The sequence below is a fragment of the Temnothorax americanus genome, unplaced genomic scaffold, assembly GCF_048541705.1.
Source record: "Temnothorax americanus isolate GAGA-0224 unplaced genomic scaffold, ASM4854170v1 Scaffold3, whole genome shotgun sequence".
Classification (NCBI taxonomy): Eukaryota; Metazoa; Arthropoda; class Insecta; order Hymenoptera; family Formicidae; genus Temnothorax; species Temnothorax americanus.
In genome coordinates this window covers 4,890,702-4,907,607 of record NW_027509442.1, presented here as the reverse complement: position 1 = coordinate 4,907,607, position 16,906 = coordinate 4,890,702, and the positions used below count along the sequence as shown (strand labels likewise).

At 35.7% G+C, this 16,906-nt stretch overlaps 3 protein-coding genes across 6 annotated transcripts; 1 reads left to right on the top strand and 2 right to left on the bottom strand.

Annotated features, from left to right (window-relative positions):
• Positions 1–651: 651 nt before the first annotated feature.
• Positions 652–5,603, bottom strand: Kap-alpha1 (karyopherin alpha1). 3 transcript variants are annotated; one of them, XM_077411095.1, is made up of 8 exons: positions 5,443–5,603; positions 3,606–3,815; positions 3,301–3,498; positions 2,999–3,219; positions 2,603–2,866; positions 2,316–2,520; positions 1,915–2,218; positions 652–1,820 (listed from the first exon to the last, which is right to left on the bottom strand). In XM_077411095.1, the coding sequence occupies exons 2-8, from the start codon at positions 3,813–3,815 to the stop codon at positions 1,624–1,626; spliced, it is 1,599 nt and encodes a 532-aa protein (XP_077267221.1). In that variant the 5' UTR covers positions 5,443–5,603; the 3' UTR covers positions 652–1,623. The 3 variants fall into 3 exon arrangements, with proteins under 3 accessions (XP_077267221.1, XP_077267224.1, XP_077267222.1); XM_077411098.1 differs by having other exon boundaries at positions 3,301–3,495; XM_077411096.1 differs by lacking the exon at positions 5,443–5,603 and adding an exon at positions 4,880–5,312.
• An 825-nt stretch (positions 5,604–6,428) lies between these two features.
• Positions 6,429–8,584, bottom strand: Prx5 (Peroxiredoxin 5). The gene is made up of 4 exons (XM_077411107.1): positions 8,340–8,584; positions 7,590–7,727; positions 7,119–7,250; positions 6,429–6,984 (listed from the first exon to the last, which is right to left on the bottom strand). The coding sequence occupies exons 1-4, from the start codon at positions 8,445–8,447 to the stop codon at positions 6,793–6,795; spliced, it is 570 nt and encodes a 189-aa protein (XP_077267233.1). The 5' UTR covers positions 8,448–8,584; the 3' UTR covers positions 6,429–6,792.
• A 1,886-nt stretch (positions 8,585–10,470) lies between these two features.
• Nurf-38 (Inorganic pyrophosphatase Nurf-38) lies at positions 10,471–15,600 on the top strand. 2 transcript variants are annotated; one of them, XM_077411104.1, is made up of 8 exons: positions 10,471–10,775; positions 11,499–11,737; positions 13,049–13,135; positions 13,224–13,287; positions 13,441–13,503; positions 13,653–13,866; positions 13,923–14,032; positions 14,165–14,386. In XM_077411104.1, exons 1-8 carry the CDS (start codon positions 10,580–10,582, stop codon positions 14,197–14,199), a joined length of 1,008 nt encoding a protein of 335 aa, XP_077267230.1. In that variant the 5' UTR covers positions 10,471–10,579; the 3' UTR covers positions 14,200–14,386. The 2 variants fall into 2 exon arrangements, with proteins under 2 accessions (XP_077267230.1, XP_077267231.1); XM_077411105.1 differs by having other exon boundaries at positions 10,477–10,775; positions 14,338–15,600.
• The last annotated feature ends 1,306 nt before the right edge of the window (positions 15,601–16,906 follow it).

Here is a 16,906-nt window from a genome sequence, read left to right as displayed (position 1 = left end):
AATAAAATTTTTGATTTTTTATTATATAAATATAATGAAAAATAAAAATGGTAAAATTAAAATTTTGATTAAAATAATTACGATTATAAAAGATTACTTTTCGATAAAAATTTTATAAAGTATCTAATCTAAAGATCATTGGTTATATTGAATGAAAAACACTGGTTTAGATCAATTCCTAATGTTTCATGCAATACATGTAGTGATTTCACCCATTATACACATTTATCCCAAGTTTTATTTAGAAATAACGTGCACAACATAATGGCAAGTCCTCTTTTCTATGTATTACTATTTGGTAAGCATTTTATAAATTGGCAACAAGTATCCATAGCTGGATACTTTGCTAAAGAGACATGTTAGCAAAGTTTCAACTAGTGAGCTGTAGTACAGTCGTTCTCCGTCATAACGATTCAAATCGGTAACTAAAAGTAGATAGTATATATATAAGGTTTGTGTATAATATAGTATGGTATCGTCAAACCTAAATAATAAATACATTTCATATATACAGTCATAGACTTTTCATACAGAATGTCCAAAATCTAATTTTGTGCTGTACAATTTCATTACTATTCGTTTTCATCACATGCAAATAAAGGGTTGAAAAATATCGCATCTGCGATAGTTTAAAAATTCAATTATGAAACATAAGATAAAAATTATTTATTTAATACATCTGCAAATATATATATACGTTTATAATTAAGAACAACTAATAATTGATCGCGTGATGCTGGATTAACAAAAGTATAGATATAATAACTGGAGTCAGCATTCCGCACGATTACTTAACATAAGAAAACCAAAACATGTTTTGTACGTATCTCAGTACAAATCATGCCTATCACAAATTACACCAAATACTTCAACCAATTCTTGCAAACTGTTGCAATGTTGCGTTGACGGCCGGATATGACTATTGCTTCGCTTCTTAAGGGCACTCTGTATAGAATAGCCTTAAAATTACGAGATACGTATTTACAGTAAAAAAGTTTAATTGGTCATGTTTCTATCTAGTATAGTAAGGAGGTGAGTACCGCGTTGCGTAATGTTGTCCGTGTTGGCTACATAGTCGCGTACTTCAGTCATTCAGTTAGTATCTTGCAGGGTAATGCAAGTTTTTTTTTTTCGTAATTCTGCGTCAGTCACATGTCGGACGAGGTATGAGTCTGCCTCGACAAATTGTTCCGATGTTATCTCCACTTCTACTTAAGCACTAAGACGAAGTTTTAAAAACTGAACGTCTCATACTAAATATATGCAGATATGAGTCTGTGTTCCTACACAAATTGTTTCAAGGCTCTAACGCAGACATTGTCACAATTTGACGTAGGTTCGAAAACATAAATCATCTCAGATCATATAGTGAGTTATGGTTCTCTTAAATAATGAAAAAAAATTGAAAGTGCATGAAGATTTTTTTACTGTTTTTAATTTTCGGTGAAGAATAGATTTCGATCACTGTGTAGTGTATTAGTTTTGACATAAATAGACTCAGCTCATATAAATGAATATGTAAAATCATGTTCACTATTAACGTGCCGATTTTCAAAATATTATAAATTTCTGCAGAACGAATAACGTTAATATTAAATAAAACAGTTATATCAAGATAGTTGATTAGAATTCAAAGCCTTGCACTGGTAGTTGGGAAGAATCTGGTGCGGTGAACTGGTATTCTTGTCCTTGCGAATCGATTGAAGGTACAAGTCTGGTATCTTCTTCCTCAGACCCAAAGAATCGTTCAATAATATCGAAGGCCTTTTGATAAATATCCATATTTTGATGAGATTGCAAGAATTCTATTTTGTCTAGGCCTAAAACATTACAAGAGATATTGATTACTACCGTGTTAATATTTATTAATCGACATATCTTTCATATAAAACTTGTATTTAGTTGATACTTTACCATAACATTCTTCAATAAGAACTGCATAAGGATTGAGACCGTTATGCATGGTTGCATCTTGTTCTCCCAGACGTAAAATATTCTCTATTCCGTTCAAAGCGACCTGAACGATCTTGACATCCATAACGGTAAGCAAGTCACAGAGTGGCGGAATACATCCTTGCATTGCGAGGTATCGAATTTGGTCGGCCGTTCCGCCACTAGTAGCATTTGTAATTGCCCATGCAGCTTCTTTGCGTGTTTTGAATTCAGCTTTACTCAAAATCTCGATTAAAACCGGAAATATATTGGCATCAATCACCGCCTGCAAAATTATATAAAAAAAGACGTTAATATATAAGTTATTAATATATGATATATAAATAAAGTTATGCTATTATGCTCGAAAGATTGAGACGTACTTGTATTTGTTGGGGATTTCCGGCAGTGATATTAGAGACTGTCCAGCAAGCCTCTTTACGAACACTTTCCCGTGGCGAACTTAAGAGATGTAATAGACACGGTAATGCCGAGCAATTTAATACAACTTGCGTTTGCACATCATCTCCAGTAACTATGTTACCTACAGCACGAAGAGCCGCGCTTATAACGTTATTTTGTTCATGCCTGAAAACATTTTCAATTGTTATAATCCACATTTACATAAAATTAATCTTACATAATAAATCTTATATAAATTTTAACATACATGAGAAGTTCTACGAGACGTCTGCAAACGCCAGCATCAATAACAGCTTGTATCTTATCATTTGGACCATCGCTCAAGTAAGAAAGAGCCCAACAAGCATCAGCGAGTACATCAAAGTCAGTATGATTGAGAAGATGTGCTAACACTGGTAAACATGGTGCAACCTTTGGAAAAGCCGGTGCTGGATTTTTTCCTCGACAGAGATTTGATAATGCCCATACCGCATTGCGGGTCATGGAAAGTCGTGTCGCCTTTGATAGCAGTCTGTAAAAAATAGTGCGATATTGTTGGTAATAATATTATACACGACGCGTATCTAAGAGTATTTTATATTTAACTTTTCTTAATAACATATTAGATAATTTACACGAAGACTGTAAATGTAAAGAAACGTACTGTAGAAGCGGCGTGAGGATACCGTTGGCTAAGACATGATCTCTGCATTCGGGACTATCTCCCGCAATATTACCCAATGCCCAAACAGCTTGTTCCTGCACATCTTCATACTCGGAAGCAAGTAAAGAAATGAAAGTAGGGACAGCTCCTGCATCTATCACAATGCGCGTTTGTTGAGATGTACCGCTTGCTATGTTTGTCAGGGCCCATGCTGCTTCGAACTAATAATCAATATTATTATTTATGTACGTTCTTGATATACAACAAAAAATAAAATAACGTTTATACTAATTTCCATGTACCTGTAGAGTGCAATTGGTATTATTTTTAAGAAATTCAACAAATTGTGGTACAATCCCCGTTTGTATCACTTCATCTATAGGAGGATTTGGCTCTCTTGATAATAATTTTCTAAATTTCTGTGTTGCTGCCAATTGATCTTGTATGTTAGGACTATACAATGCATCTACCATTTCAGATGTTATAATACCAGGAGACTGCTAAAATATAAATTGTATTATGTAAAATAAGAAAATTGTCATAAAGCAAATTATACATAAAACCAGTAAACAAATAAATAAACAAATAAATACAATAATCATATTACCGATTGTGCTGTAGGAAGTGAATATTCGTCTGTAGCTGTAACATTATCTTCATCCGCAACAATGTTAGGAACATTGCGACGTTTTGATAATTGCTGCTCACGTTTCTGCTTTCTTAATTGGACTCCCTCTTCTTCTCTGCGTCTCCGCAGTTCTTGTGAATCTAATCCTACGTTTTTATAACGATGTTTATGTGTAGGTCCAGTTGACATCTAAAAATACAAATTATATTATTACATTTTTACGTTATTACATTATTTTTATATTATTAGATTATTATTACATTTTAATTTAAAACAATTTTTTTATTACACTTATAGCGCAAGAAAAAGTTGCGATATAATTCAGGGATTTTTTAATGATGTATCGCAATCAATCAATCTTCAATGCTCTAAGTTTATAATGATCTATTCGTACTACGTCAAAATTATCAGTTTTCTTTGTCAGATAGACAGAAGATATTTTTATATTCTTGTACATCAAAACTGAAAATTTTTTAAAGTTTGGAACAGATCATATTTACTATGGGAACACTGAAAAAGATTTTTATTTATTGTTACATAGATTACGTAGTAATTGATATCGCAAGTTATCATCTAATGCTTTATCACTGATATGTCTAAAAACATATGTTAACTAATCTTTATGTATTTTAAATTTTTATTTAATATGTTATTTTTACTGTGTGTGTGTAATTAATAAATAAAATTCTTGCTTCCAGGAAGAAAATTATTATATAAATGTTTTTGACGTTGCAGTTTTATAGTTATAATAGTTCTCAATCAATATATAATATCATAATATCGAGAAAAGCGAGAAAGAAAGTTGCATGCTGGACCAAGTGTCTCGATAGAAATACATATAAATGTTTGTGGAAATTATCTTACAAAACAATATACGTCATATTAATTCTAATACTTTCAAAAATAAAATTACAACAGTTTTTCCTTAGCATTAGCATTTCTCATTATTTATAAAAAATAAAAATAGAATTTTTTTTGTACGTTACTACCTTATTGCCTTGTTGGTAAAACAAGAGAAGATTTGCAATATATATTATCTACTCACAACAATTTTGCAATCTAATAATTATTTATATCAAACATATAAGCTATACTTGAGAATTGTTTAAGCAAAAAAGGGAAGCTAATTTCTCACTCTCTCTCTCTCTCTCTCTCCCCCTCTCTCTTTCGTTTAAAAATATCTTCAAATATGTACGCGCGCGCGCGCGCTCGCGCATACATAGGTGTGCACATGTATAGATGCACTGACGTACTCGTCATACGAATGCGAACAAGAATACAAAGACGAGGGGCGAAAATGACGACGCTGCAAGCGGAACCTGTTTCGCGAGGGAAAAGAAGTTTCGCTGCGCGGAAGGAAAGAGAGGAAAAAATAGAAGGCGGACAGCGAATCGCGATGCCATCGTCGTCGTCGGTCGGTCGTCGCGACGGTCATCTGACAATGGATTCCGCATGAGGGTTAGGACTTTAATTGACGACGAGATCGTCGGGGCGGGGATGCCGCGCGGAGGGAAGAGCGAAGATAACGTCCGCGCCGATCACGCATCGTCGCCGTGCCGTCCGCGACACGACGCCACGACGCGCGGCGGATTCGGCACCGTCGCCGCTCCTCCGCGGCGCGCGATCGCCCGCTTTGGACATCTTGGCACGCGCACGGCCAACGCGGACGTCGCGCCCGTCGCGGACTGACATTGGCCTGGAATCCTCTCGATCCTTCGGCACGTCAACGCGCGCGCGGCAGAGCGTCCATTGGCGGTCTCGGCCCGCGGATCGGGGCTCGGACGTCGGCGTGATAACGGTCACACACTCTACTTACGGCTGTGAGAGCAGATTCGAATCTCAGGATCAAGAGTCAGGCGTAAAAGATCATGCAGGTGCAACGAAAACCCAGGCACCGCCGCGAGAGCCCTTTCTCTGTTCTCTCTCTCCGCCGTGAACTATGCGCCGACGACGATGGCAGAGGCAGGAGGCAGATCGGAAAGCGCACGTTAGCACAATGCAGCACAATGGCGCGACGCGCAAGGGATCACGGATTGGCCGGCCAACTGCCGCGCGCGGCGCGCCGATTGGTTCGGCGCGCGGTCCGACGCGTGCGCGCGCGCATTGCGCTCTCGCGCGTTTCGCATCACGCGGTTCGCAATGATGACCTCTCGACGACACAAAATAATTAATTTAAGCATTCCAATTAGAATATATTTCAGTGTTTGCATTCGGATCATTTTGTCACGTGAAAGGGAAACAATAATAATGAATGACTAACTTCAGACAGGAATACGAAAGTATACTGACTTGTGACGTAAATTTATTACTACGTTTACGCGAACGTTACTTCTGTAGTAACTTACGATAATTCACTCGTTTACGCGGAGTAAATTATCGTAAGTTGCTACAAAATTCCGTTTACGCGGAGGAATCATCGTAAGTTACTACAGAAGTAACGCTCGCGTAAACGTAGTAATAATAGTCACCCCCAGATTGGCCGATTGATCTTCGACTAAAGGAAAAAGTTTAATAAAAAGATAATAGAAGATAAAAAGTTAATAAAAAGAAGTCACTTGCAGATCAAATGTAATACAACTTTTTGTATTATATTATTCATTTTAAATGCAAAAAATATCAATGCAGAACGAATCTATCTACAGTCATTTCACAAGAAATAATTTTATATGTATGCTGAATAGTTTACAATGTACGTGTATATTACGCAATATACTCAAAATTAATGCATAATGCTACAAGTTCGATCACAATGCAGTTTTCTCTTGGAATTTTTTATTTGGGAGAAAAAAAAACAACTAAATTTTCTCATTAATGAACCTTTATTATACGATGTAAGCCTCTAATTTTCTTCATAAGTTATAAAAGATATGTATAATCATGAAATTGATAAATTATTTGGATTTATTAAGCATGAAAGTAGCTACTTTTGTAAAATTCCTTGATATCTTCATAAGATATATCATTATATAATAAAAAGAATTATGGAAACACATAGAAATATTTCTATCGCAACATACAAAAACTTAACTAAAAGCAACGTATCACAACAGTTTTTTCAATTTAAAAACGAAATCACTAAATTCAAGGAATAAAAGTACCTATTAATATTAACAGTACACGCGTGAAAGATGAAAGAAAAAAAGGAAATATCAAGATAGCTTTTGCTTTAAACTTTGATGCGATCCGCTAGGGAACAGGATAGACCAGTGTTATCTGGTTCAACATTGATCTCCTTTACTTTTCCATCTTCAATAACCATAGAATAACGTTTGCTGCGTTTGCCTCCTAAAGGCGGTAAATCCATACCAAGATCAATGGCATCTGTAAACTCTGCTTTAGGATCAGCTAACATTCGTACCTAAGAGTAGAAATAACCCCTTTAGAAAATAACTTAATTACAAAAGACTAACAAAATTTAAATTGTAATATAATAATCATTGATGACATAGTTTTTTTTTTAATTCGATAAGTGCAATAATCAAATGAGCATACTTTCCCTGCTGCACCATGTTCTTTTCCCCAGGCAGCCATAACAAATGGATCATTAACACTGATACAGAAAATCTCTGAAATTCCCTTACTCTTCAGTTCACCCGCCTTTTGAACATAACCAGGCAAATGAGTCTGAAAATCAATATAATAACTGAATTACACAAGTCACGAATATTGATGTAATTTATAATTTAAAAAATGTATCTCCTATTGCACGCTATACGTATATACAATATAATTGCATAAATTTGCTAAAATCAAAATTTTGCATAATTTTGTTATAACTGGAATGTTTAAATAAAGAAAATTTAAATAAAAAATATTGCATTAATAGAAAAATTGAAATTAGATCCAAAGCGATATCCAAAGTAAAAGAAAGGTTTCTAATTTTATTTTATTAAGATATATGGAAGTGTTTTGGATTTATAAAAAATTTAGGCAACTATTAAGAAATTAGTTTTCTTTCTTTACCTTTGAACAACCGGGCGTAAATGCACCTGGCACACCAAACACTATGATGCTCTTGGACCGAGCTGCAGCCTCTGCTAGATTCACCTTGTCTGCCGGCGTGTTCTCGAAAAGATCCACGCTGGGTAATTTGTCACCAACCTTGAAAGTTATATATTCATAATTGATCTTTTGTCTTTGAATAAGGGACATTATCTCTATAAAGGGAACTCCATTCGTCATATATGAGGAGCTCTCCTTCAGAGATTTACCAATAAATTAAATATATATGTTACATACATATGTCACAAACATATGTATGTATACATAAATTACATGTTACGTTGTCTGTCTTAGCACAAGTTTGCCTTAATCACAATTCATTCTATCTTTTTCTATTTAAATTATATAACGTTTATCTCCCGATGCGATAGGTAAGCAATACAAGTAACTGTAAAACTACCCAAACATTGTCATCGTAGTGTCTAGAATCTATTGCATTCCGGTCTTATCAGCTTTGGGATGCGTTCCGATATTTGCTGCAAGTACCGAAAATCTATAGTTTACGTGACGTATACATTATAATTTTTCAGTGCTGACAGTGAATATCGGAACGTAGCCTCGATCAGCGATTATATACATATATCTGGACTTATATTGCGCGTCATCCCATGTTCACGATGCATCACAAGGAGAAATCTCTCAAAGGAGGGAAAGATAATCAATATGAATCTCTCTCTCGCTACCAAGATAACCAGATCAAAGAATACTCACGGCAATAACCATTTTTCGCGACGACACGTGAAAGCTTCGTGGGAAACAACTGAACGTCGACCACCACCGTCCGTTGGCGAAAACAACACGGCTTAGCAGCTGACTCATGTAGTATATGTACGGGTGCAAACTGCAACGAGTGCAAATGCAAATCCCAACCCAATTTGCGCGCTACGGGACATACGGGGTCGCGAGCGGCGAGCGAAACTAGCGATTCGTTGTGAACGTTCACAGATGAGCGGCCGGCAGGGGCGGCAGGGCCGGCACGTTATTGCACGCTATTGCATGATCCTATTATGTAATTCCGTAATAGCGACTTTACTCATCGTGCGTTTCGCTAGCTTCAAAACAAATCTAATCAAATCGCTCTAGAAATGATTAAGCGTAATTAAGCCCACGTAAACTTGTACGTGCAAAAGCTATTCTCGATATCAATCTTTCTGGTGCATTAATGTAATATAATGCGCCATTGTGAAAAAAACATTCGTTATTTATGAAGTTAATAAAGTATATCGTTCCAAGATTGTTATAATTTGAGAAATTGTCTTTATAATTATATAGTTAAAAAATGTGTTTGGAAAGAGACATGTACATTCACGCGATATATCGTGCATTTTCATGAAATTGTGCTTATCACGGCATTCATATATGTCATCATTGTCATCGACAAGATTATTGCGTTAAAAAATTTAAAATATCGATCAGTGTTCCAATTGTTTTTGTAACTTTCGCTGACTACCAATATAGAATAACTTGAATTAAATCCCGGTTTAATTCACTTTTTATCTTTTTCTATTCTTATCAGTCTTTGTGTGGCGGGGTCAGCTGTCCGCCACAAACGCGCGACGGTACGCAATATAATACTACGTTTACGCGAGCGTTACTTCTGTAGTAACTTTACGATATATCACTCGTTTACGCGGAGTAAATTATCGCAAGTTGCTACAAAATCCCGTTTACGCGAAGGACGTATCGTAAGTTACTAAAGAAGTAACGCTCGCGTAAACGTAGTAACAGTCAAGCTTGTCGTTAGAGCTTGTTAAACATGGAATGTCAGAAATTTGTCTTTTGTCTTCTTAGTCTTCTTAGACCATCAATTTCCTGTTGCAGCACTCTCACTTGCTCTTTCAATTTGGGAATTTCTATAAAACTATCATTTTTGGTCTGGATACCCATGTCTTAAATTTTTTGCCGCTAGAAAGTTAGATTTCTCCTGTTACAATCGTTATCACACAATGGAGAATAATAATAAAGATTATGTCAATAATTGTAATGAGAGAACAACGATAACTATTGACGGTCGAGTTGCAGTACCAGGTTATTGCGGCTGATCTTACTGATTAAAATGAGCCTAATTTTAATGAAATTCATTAATTAATTTGGCTAAAATTTGGGAAGAATGATTCTCACTGGTAAGAGCGGCTCATGGGGAATTTATTCATCATTGAAAGCTAACAATGTGATATGCATTATATAAGTATACATACGTTTCAAATTCGCGCACTTTTGCATGCGCGTGCGGCCACTGAGCATGCGCATGTGGCCGCAGGGCACGTTCAGTGGCCTAATTTACACCGATCTCTCGATACGCGTATCAAATAGTATATTTGAACTGATCAGCCAATAATCAGACTTATTTACTAGTTATTTACTATTTAATACGCGTATATCAAGTGATATCGTTTTACACCGACCGTTTGATACGCGTACCAAGTATACTGTGTATCCGTATCAAATTCGAACCCGAGATTTGATACGGATAAGAGTACTCGGTACGCGTATCAAACGGTCCGGTGTAAACTAGAGTGGTTGCTACGTGTCGTCGGACAAATGCGTTCCGAAACCACCACCACCACATATTCCACGTCTCACCCCCACTCTCCGGCAGCTAAAACGATGTACAATTTTTCGCTTTTTTAAGCGAAACCATGATCCAACAAACGTTTCAATTGGTATATTCGGAACTAACGAACGATTCCGCATCGATTGACCCCGGTTTGAACTGAAAATTGTAAAGAATTCTATGCGGCTAAATTAACACTAAAAATTATTTTCGTGATTATATATACGTAAAAACTATTGACTAAAAAACGTTCCAATTAAACGACTAACAATCGATTCGTAAAAAAAAATGTCACAAGTCTCTGCTGTTGATAACGTTGATAACAACGTTTCTCCCGCAACGTTGGCGGAGGCGGAGGAGCGCCGCGCGGCGCGGGACGACAGATGGCAGAATCAGAATGTCTCTGGTAACGTTGCACGTGTTACGTTGCCACGGCTTGGCGAGGCTCGTCGCTATTCCATCGCGATTCGTAACAACCATCGGTGGACCGGCGTTGACGAAGCTCGCTGCTTTCGCGAAACCTTGCCGAGACATGTCGTACACAACCGTCGAGAGGGGTGCGCTCAATAGCACGGACTACAGAGTATTTTTAAGTGAGTATATTCGACGTAATACGTGACGTACTTAGATACGACAATTGAGTAAGCCGCGGAAGTCGGCACTCGGCACTCGACGCCGAGAGGAGGCCGTGAACTTCGTTAAGGTCGCGAGGTCACGGATGTACATTCGCGCGCGGCATGTCGTTATAAACGTTGCGTTGACTCGCTCGAATTTTCTCGAACGACACGGCATCGCGGCACCGCGCGCACCGTCTTGACGGTGAATAATTCAGAGGAGCCTCCGATCGATCGCGCCGCCGTTTTCTAACGGTCGGATTTCGATCTCGGGATTCCCGAGGCTTCAAGTTCGTTACCGCCGTTACTTGCGACGCGTTTCGCGGATGAAATAACGATGTTTCGAATGGCAAACGTCCACGATCGTTTTTTCACACGGTCCCCACATCGATCTGATTCGATACGACCGTGTGACATTTAGGCCGTTGAGCGAAAGTATAATATTTTTGTTAGACATCGTGGAACGAGGAAGTTGGGAATGAGTTCTGATTATGCTTCAGACGTATGTTCTTGTGCATACAAATTTTTTTTCCAGTTTTATGTCGTTTCCTTCATATCGGAGATTTTTTTGAGACGTTTATTGTTGCGCGTGGAATAACTGTTATTCTGAATTAGCATATGGAATAACTATATTCTGAATAATTAATATTTTATATGTATTTTTCTTTTACGATACTTATAAATTTCTTTTCTTACTTGTAGAAAATGAGTCGGGTATCCCAATCTCGCCTATGCATGACATTCCGCTCTATGCCAACGAAGAAAACAAGACCGTGCACATGATTGTCGAAATACCAAGATGGACAAACGCCAAAATGGAGATATGTCTTAAAGAGCCTTTGAATCCCATTAAGCAGGATGTCAAGAAAGGCAAATTGAGATTTGTCGCTAATTGTTTCCCTCACCATGGTTACATATGGAATTATGGAGCTTTGCCACAAGTAGGAATTCTAGCAACGATACTTAATTGTTATTTAATTGCTTATTTTGATAGCATTTTTGATTCTTGTTTCTATCAGTGGAATAATATTTATTCGTTATAAATTCCTTACATCATATGTGGAATGACAGGAACAGTGGGCCTATTCTGTAATAACTCTTAAGCCCCTTGCACAATAGGCGATAGCGATAGCGATAGCGACAGCGATAAAGTTGCCGACAAAGCCTATACCTTTGTCGGCAACTTTGTCGCTGTCGCTATCGCTATCGCTATCGCAATCGCTATCGCTATCGCCTATTGTGCAAGGGGCTTTAACGACAGTTTCGTTATCGTTATAGTCGTTGCGCAGCTTTTTTACCATATATAAATATATGCGCAATGCAAATATAACGATAACGAAACTGTCGTTAAGAGTTACAGAATAGGCCCACAGGAATCTGAGTTTTTTTGCTCAAGAAGCAACTGTTCTACTACTGAGCTATCATGCACTCATGTGTATATATATATATAGTCCTTTTTTGTTTTCAGTTTCTTTAAAACTACACAATATTACACACATACATACCACACACACACACACACACACACACACACACACCATTTTTTGTAGCCTCAGAAACTGAAAACAAAAAAAGACTTTTTTGAACGAAATGAAGAAAAAAGCTAGTTTAAAACTTAAATTTAAAAAATATTGCATTTATATAACACTTGCCTATATCAGAGACGCGATAGCATTTTGCGTCAAGTATATTTTTAATAAAATATATTTTTTTAATCATTACTTGATCAAATATCATAGATAAACTATCACTCTTTTCTTAATAATATGTGTCGTTCAATGATGATCTCATTGATTTATCATCTTTTCCTAATAATAATACGTGTGGTTTAATGACGGTCTTATTGATTTGAGCAATTATACATTGAACTGACACTAAGTGGATATCTATATATAATCCTTATCTCATGTTCATATATCTTGCACATATTAATTCAAGGCGCACACTTATATTTGTCGCTTATTATTTTCCATTACTCTTGAAATGTTATTTCGTTTTCTGGTTTCTTAACGGAAAAGATACATTTTTTATCTCTTATTAAAAGCTGTTTAATATAGAATCCTAATATGAGATGGCGGGGTTTTTTCATGGTGGAATCAACAGATGAGGCTTATATAGGGCCTTTTAGCTTGACATTTATCTCATATTAGGATCCTGTCTCATAATAGGGCACTTTACTGTATAATTTATTATTTTTTGTACTTGTTATTATAATAAAGATAACCATATTAAATAATATATTTAATTAACAGACATGGGAAAATCCTGATGTTTTGGACGAAGCAACAGGCTGCAAAGGTGACAATGATCCTATTGATGTTCTTGAAATAGGATACAAGGTGAGAAATAATTGCAGTGACATTTCACACAAATAGTTTTATTTGTCATGTACTAATTATTGATAAAAATATATTTGCATTGATATAGGTTGCCAAACGAGGCGAGGTATTAAAAGTGAAAGTTCTTGGAACTGTAGCACTTATTGACGAAGGTTAGATAATTAAAGTTATTTTATTAATTAAGTTTATTTATTAATTAAAACTATTGGACAGATATATTTCCTAAGATATATATTAGGATAAGTTATATGCACAGAAAAAATATAATGGTATTTAAATTTCATTATAAACAATTTTTATTTTAGGCGAAACTGATTGGAAAATTATTGTAATTGATGTTAATGATCCTTTGGCAGATCAAATGAACGGTAATTATATTTTAATTTACATTTATTAAGATTATGCTTATGCGGTACTTAATATAATACATTCTTTTCGACTAAAATTCTCGAACATGCAGAAAGTTCAAATAGGAGATTTTTTATTCGTATCGCTAACTTGATAAATATTATTGCAGATATAAGCGATATGGAGACACATTTCCCAGGGTTATTGAAAGCTACAATTGAATGGTTTAAGATATATAAAATTCCGGATGGAAAACCAGAAAATCAATTTGCATTTAATGGGGAAGCAAAAACACGAGACTTTGCGCTGCACATTATTGATGAAGTGCATCAACATTGGCAAAATTTAATCAAACAGGAAAGTTCATCTGGTGAAATAGACTGGTACGTAAAAATTACGTTTTCAAATTGAGATGGTATTTTATGTATTATTTTTACAGTTCTAACGTAACAGTGGAGGGGAGTCCTTTTAAGATTACCACAGAAGTTGCAGAGGAGATTTTAGGAAAGGCGCCTGAGCCAGTAGAACCTCAAGCCGTCGAGCCAATAGGTAAATAACTCAAGTATAACGATAAAGATAAATATAAATTTTCTCTTTTGTATGAATTGGAATTCTCATTAGCTTTTTTTTAAATTCCTTTTCACACGTAATAGTACTTGTAATGTTCTAATTCACTTTCAGTTGACAAATATTACTTCATGCATCCCAAGTTGTAATAGTTATGATGGGACCTAAAAAAATTGTATTTACTTTTCGAATACTTGAATTATGTATACGAAGACTTTTATTGATGCTGAATGTACGTGAATTAAAACCCTTGTTCATTAAATTGTTTTTATAATGTATGATTTCAGTCGATAAATGGCATTACGTACATCTTAAATGAAGGTAAAAAAAAAAGGATATCTTCGTTCAGTCAACTATATCGAAGTCAGCTTCTTCGTTCGCTCATATTCAACATGGAGTTCTTTTTCATTTATCATCTTTTTATGTTTTTCACTGATACATAATTTTTTTCATTGCATTCAAATAATTATAAATAGCATTTAAACAATTCAATATATATGCGGCGCTACTGCTCGTTGTTTTTAAAATCTCATTCTTTTTTAATGGGTACACAAATTATGTTAAATTAAGTGACATAGGATAAACTGTTTATACAAATACCACCTTTTCGAATATGCTCCGCATATATATATATTATCCAATGATGTTACATCGATAACGGCACGTTTCGATGTACCACGAAAGAGACATAATCTCATTTATGGGTTGTGATATAGCTGTACAGGTTTAAGCAGATGGGTTTCTTAGTAAAAAAAAAAAAAAAACGCGGTTAAAAAAGTTTTCTCTTCAGTATTTTTCCTAATATGGAGATAACAATAAACAAACTGGCCTGGGTACAGATGCATATGTATTATTTCCAAGAGTTATCCTTATTTTTCATATTATTTTAGAATATTTATATTACATCTCGTTCACATATATTTATACCTTACACATATTCTATTTATATTTTTTACATATTATCTTGAATTTGAGAGGGATAGTCAAAGATGCTCTTTCGCGGTATTTTTCAAATAATGTGGAAAGCCGTGATTGGATGGGCAAATGTGACGTGATTATAAATTGATCTTATTGTATTTCACCGAGGCCACGTCTTTGGACACAATGTTCCACAGATAGCGGTCTCCAAAGAGACATTTGTCTTCTTCTGAAAATGTACTTAGCAACATGTGCTAGGAACTACATATATTCTTTCGCGTGGCACGCATCCGCTGTAGACCCACAGAGTAGAGGAGCCCTTTGGCGCGATAAATTCTGCAGTTGGGTCTCGAGAGTGTAAAAGCAAATTGCCGTATCTACTAAAAAGATCGAATAAATGGTTATTTCTCGATTATTTTTAGGAGTAGAAGAAACTTGAGAAATATAATCCAATGACTTTTTTGTTAGAAAATACGTTATGAAATTTAAGAGAAGTATATTTCTGCATATGCGTGTAGTAAATCTAAAATGTTAAAATGTTGAAATATGAAATATTAGATATTTTTTGTTTGTTAGATACGTTACATATATGTATAGATATATTTAATATAAAAATATTTGCGCAATTTTAAGTGAGGTTCGCTTTTCATAATAATCAATTTCTAAATCGATTTTGAATTTGAACAACAAATCGATTCACTAAAAGGACCGTATTAAAAAGATCAATTTTCAAAAATCGATTTAAAAATATCGTACATAATTAAAAAAAATAAGTATATTAATACAATACTTTTTATATTTAACATATAGAAGACCTATTTTAGATAATGGCATTTTCAAGATTCAAAGATTCTTTTATTTTCTTAAAAAGATTTTTTTTAAATAAAGATATTTTGTTTTATACATAAATATCAATTTTTCTTGTTATTTTGCGTATAAAAGTAAAAAAATTGACAAAGCATTTGATATTTTATCAAAATGTATGAAAAAAGGTAAAATGATATGGTGTAAAAATTTAACGTATATGCCACTGATTTTTATTAACGAGTTAAAAATCGCGCATAGAAAAAGATCGATTTTTTAAAATCGATCTTTCGATTCAGAATCGAACATCCCTCTTAAGTTTAAAGCGACTGCATTACTGCATTGACTTGAATGTTCGCACTCGCAGCTTACTAAAGCTTTCCGCACAAAATATTTATAACACGTTACGTTAAATGCTGAATGTGCCGATTATTTATTTACACTTTTACAGACCCGTGTACGTAAACTGGCACGTAGGTCAACATAGTGAAAGATGTAACAAGCGCGAGAATAGATTTTCGCTTTAGGTTACATCTAAAACTGACATTGCCAATAAATTGATCATATTAATTGGAATGGGTATTGGCGTATACACTCGGGAACTTAATGTTTTACGTTTCGATTCGGTTCGCATAAATATCGGAAGACAATGGAAGAGCCGTCACTCCAGAAAAGTAAAACTTTCTTTTTATTTGTGTGGATTTTTCATCCTCTAAGGGACGCAATACGACGATTTACGAAAGTAAGGTAACAGGAGAGAACAATGATGGCAATAGCAATCGTAACGAAGAAAATAAAAGAGAATGAAAGGAAAAAAAAAGATTGGTCGATCAGGGCCGAACGGCCGAGATCATCTGTGGGGAGAACGGGACTGGATTTTTCCCCGGTGCCCTTTTCCAACGAATTCCCCGCAATCTTTTTTTTCCTCCCTTTTTCTCCGTCAAAGCCACGGGCTACATCAGGTAGGTAGGTAGGTAGGTAGGTGAACTAGCAGCTGAAGGTATTGACTGGCGCGGGGCGGGGTGTCCGTGCGCGCGCGCGCGCCGAAGCAAGGCTGCCGAACAGGTGCACGCCGAGCGGCGAGAACGGCCGAACGGTTAGCGCGCGCGCGCGCGTGCGCGATTCGTTTGGATT

Coding starts and splice junctions, on each gene's coding strand:
- Kap-alpha1 (XM_077411095.1), bottom strand. CDS start 3,815: ATGTCAACTGGACCTACACATAAACATCGTTATAAAAACGTAGGATTA. Junction 2,867..2,998: donor ATCCTCACGCCGCTTCTACA/GTACGTTTCTTT, acceptor TATTTTTTACAG/ACTGCTATCAAAGGCGACAC. Junction 1,821..1,914: donor TCTTATTGAAGAATGTTATG/GTAAAGTATCAA, acceptor GTAATGTTTTAG/GCCTAGACAAAATAGAATTC.
- Prx5 (XM_077411107.1), bottom strand. CDS start 8,447: ATGAGTCAGCTGCTAAGCCGTGTTGTTTTCGCCAACGGACGGTGGTGG. Junction 7,728..8,339: donor CGCGAAAAATGGTTATTGCC/GTGAGTATTCTT, acceptor ATAACTTTCAAG/GTTGGTGACAAATTACCCAG. Junction 7,251..7,589: donor TTACGCCCGGTTGTTCAAAG/GTAAAGAAAGAA, acceptor ATTGATTTTCAG/ACTCATTTGCCTGGTTATGT.
- Nurf-38 (XM_077411104.1), top strand. CDS start 10,580: ATGTCTCTGGTAACGTTGCACGTGTTACGTTGCCACGGCTTGGCGAGG. Junction 13,136..13,223: donor TTCTTGAAATAGGATACAAG/GTGAGAAATAAT, acceptor GCATTGATATAG/GTTGCCAAACGAGGCGAGGT. Junction 14,033..14,164: donor TCAAGCCGTCGAGCCAATAG/GTAAATAACTCA, acceptor ATTCACTTTCAG/TTGACAAATATTACTTCATG.